The sequence below is a fragment of the Opisthorchis viverrini genome (assembly GCF_000715545.1).
Source record: "Opisthorchis viverrini unplaced genomic scaffold opera_v5_127, whole genome shotgun sequence".
In the NCBI taxonomy this organism is placed as follows: domain Eukaryota; kingdom Metazoa; phylum Platyhelminthes; class Trematoda; order Opisthorchiida; family Opisthorchiidae; genus Opisthorchis; species Opisthorchis viverrini.
The window spans coordinates 1,325,275-1,328,751 of record NW_008751785.1 but is presented as its reverse complement, the minus strand read 5'-3'; the positions used below and the strand labels follow the sequence as shown (position 1 = coordinate 1,328,751).

Genomic DNA, 3,477 nt, shown 5'->3' with positions numbered 1-3,477 from the left:
CACGGCCAATTTTGTCCTTCTGTTTTGGAGCTCATCAGCCAGGCCCACTCTCCAAGTTTACATCAAATTTATGTTCTACTTGAGCATAAAATTGCACAAAATTAGCGATTTGGTCTCCACGGGAGACGAGTGAATCTCTCGTTTATGATGGCCCGCTTTAATTGAATGTGCTGCACAAAGGCCGCCTCATATTGCGGTTGGTACGATACTGGAGATATGGCAGTATATCCTCCTCATCTACACTACTCATAAGGTTGCTGAACATGCTTCGACAGCCCACGACCGGTGTCGCCCTTCTTGGGACTCATCAAGTCCCCGATTTTCCGTCAACCTCATGTTCTACTTGAACCCAAGTTTACCAAACCCATTCACTTGTACACCGGTTGCTTTTTTTATGGGAGACACCTGAATCCAAGCCGAATCTCATGTTCATCCTATTCTCCAACTAAATGGTAAACGACAGATTTTGTTTGGTACGCTCACTTACCTGGATTTTAGATCCAACGTGTGCAACCTGTAGATCAAGCACACCGCGGGAAGACAACACACTATCAGCAGGTTTGCCATCTTTCGGGCCTCCTGTAACCATGGCTATTCTGCGCGAGATGAAAGATCGACCGTCCGTTTGATCCGTTCAAATGAACTAGACAGGTCATGACGTGTGCCTGTTTGACGGCAAAGACTAGTCTCACACACGCAGTAGATGCGTAGGATATACTGGGTTCAGCACATGAGCATTGTCGGTCAGAAACGAGTCCATCACTGGTTTGCATATCTCATCAGCGTCCTTTTAAACTCTTCCACACCAGTCCTGTTCCACGCACTGCTTCCCGCGGGAAACGTCATTCACCAAGATCTAGAATCTCGGTGCTTTGCAGTTCGTCTTTTCCTTTTTTCTCCCCTTTTTTCCGGTTGATCTTTGGATGTGAGATCGAGAAAAAGCGGAGAAATTTGAATTTAAAATTCAAGAAAGGGAGAAACCTTGCAGTAGTGAGGGGGGCTAGTTTTTCCTCAGGTGCACCAGCAACATCATCGATTGTGAGACCAGCGATGAACAGCGGTTTTTTTATCGGCAGACTGGATCGGACTGTTCCTAATAGACGTGTGCCACGCTACCTGACTGGGAAGTCCTGACTGGCGGATCAATCGATCGTCACAACCAGGACAGTTACTGGGGCGTCGTTCGATGGGTCGGGCACACCAATCACATCTCTCAAGTGTGAACACATTCGCCTGTTTTGACGTGAAAATTCAACGTGCGTTGGTGGACTAGTGGTTACACGCTCGCCTCGCATGTCAGATGTCCGGGGCTCAAATCCCTGCGCGGCCATTGGATAGGCACTGCTGATGAGCTCTAATAAGAGCGAAACTCGAGTCCAGTGCTTCCCTTTGGTGTGGACTCACCGGAATAATCACACTAGAACAAGAACACGGCCGTTCAAACGAGAGTGGTGTGGCTATGAGCAAAAATACCTATCCCGCAAAACCCCAAAATTGCAACTAAGATCGATAAATCAACAGGAGGAAACTTGCAGACTGTAGCGAAATCGGTGCGATACTTGACGTCCAATGTGGGTGAGTGTGGTTCGGCTCACCGGCAAAGGCATTGTCCACCCATCTGACTTCTCCGTCACCAACATTTGGGTTCGGCAACCTGGGACAGTCGAGCAAAAAAGACGGGCGTGCGAAACGGGGTGGAAGTTTGCACATGTGTAGCTATGCGCGTCCCAACTGGTCTGATTACCCCTAAATGTACCCAAATGACCGGACGAGGGTAGCAACTATGTGAAATGTAAACTTCTAAGTTGTGCCAAAAGGTTTCTCGATTTAATTAAGGCTAATTCGGACTAAGGTTTAGATGTGGACCAAATGTGTGTTGCACGTGTCCTGACAGGTGTTAGTCCGACGGTAACTCTGTAGTGCCGTAAAGTTGAGCAACATGCATTTTGTGTGGCTTAGTTCTGGCACGAACGACCGCATCGTTGCACCAACTGGTGCAGCTATCCTCGTGGGGTTTTCATCCAAACAAATGACTGTTAATCTTTTCATTTTGCTCTCCTAACTCTAAAAAGTACACACTGGGTGCTCAAAGACTAGTAGGTACCTGAGGATGAGTTTCACCTTCGTGTACTAAGTCGAACCTATACCTGCAAAACACTTTTATGACAGTGTCAAGCCATACGGTCGGGATAGAGAATTTTAGTTTGATCGTATACCTCAGTTGATCTTTCCTGTGTGATTTCTAGCCTCATTTTTCAACCTTCCCCCTTTTTTTCTGTTTACAACGTAGCGAGAAACCTGACCGATCCATCTGCACTGTCAAGCTGGAAAGTAGGACCTTCGATTTTCCGAGCAGTTTGAGGTCGGACTAATACCGCTGCTGCACCGAGCCGATAGGTCTTCGAAGCTCCAATCGCCTTTCGGTCGCCTCGAACGCTGTCATTCTTGGCCATTTGTCAACGTAGACCTTTCAGTCCATCGGCTCTCTTCCAGATGAGCCCAGCCAAAAAATTAACCCCCGCCACCCAAAGAGATTCGATGGTTTGTGTGTGAGCTCCAGTCGTTGGGTCCACAACGGTATCATTAACCGTTTCATGAGTATAGTTCATTTCAATCATCGTTTCAGCTCCCTTTATGATGCCCACAAATCGGAGATGATGATTGAGCCGGGAGCGATGCAGGCCTGGATTGTGTCCATCAAAGTGGCCGCAGTTCGACCTGGCAATGCATACATGAGCACCTCTTTAGTTTCCCGCCAGATCCCTTCGAAAATTCACTGCTGGAAAGGGACTCGTCCTGCGTGGTTTTTACGGCGAGATATTAGCGTTTCATCGATCTCGACGTGCAGACCTGGGCCGCCGATAACTGTTGGAGTCTGCAAAAGCTGCCAGACGCAAACGTCGCGAAGAAATTTCTTCCAGTCAACAGGGGTCGTGTGGCTGGTAGATAATTTTTTTGAGCAGAATTTGATTTTTCCCAAACTTTTGGACCAGCAATAAATGAATAGAATTACTATCCTCAACTCCATCCTAGACCGGTCCAGCCAAGTTCCCTTTCGAAGACCGATTTCGTACCGACATTGTCGGGCATTACACCTCCACCTATCAGAAACAGTTGAAAGTGTTTGGTTGTTGGTCTGTTCGCCGAGTTTGCCAGTTGGATTGCAAACGTTTCATCACCAATCGAGGTGACACTCAACCCTGCACTGACGATGTAACCTTGATTGGTGATGAAACGTTTGCAATCCAACTGCCAAGCTCGGTGAACAGACCAACAACCAAACAGCGCACCCGAGCTACCTACATTCCACAACATTGCTAGTTGAAAGTGTCATCTGGTAGCCATAAACGTTGGCATAAACGTTGCTGATGGATCACTCCGTGGCTTTGCAAAAAACGTATTGCCGCGCCCTTGTCACGAACGAGAGTTGAAAGTTCATTTAAGGTTTTACGTCCGAACGGATAAACTTTTTGCACA

At 47.5% G+C, this 3,477-nt stretch overlaps 1 protein-coding gene across 1 annotated transcript in view; it reads right to left on the bottom strand.

Moving 5' to 3' along the window:
• Positions 1-2,456: 2,456 nt before the first annotated feature.
• Positions 2,457-3,477, bottom strand: part of T265_06320 (hypothetical protein) — a gene marked incomplete at both ends in the record, with an annotated part of 5,889 nt that continues 4,868 nt past the window's right edge. Inside the window, 3 exon segments of the mRNA XM_009171547.1 lie at positions 2,457-2,718; positions 2,778-3,101; positions 3,113-3,299. Coding sequence (XP_009169811.1) covers positions 2,457-2,718; positions 2,778-3,101; positions 3,113-3,299 — 773 coding nt within the window.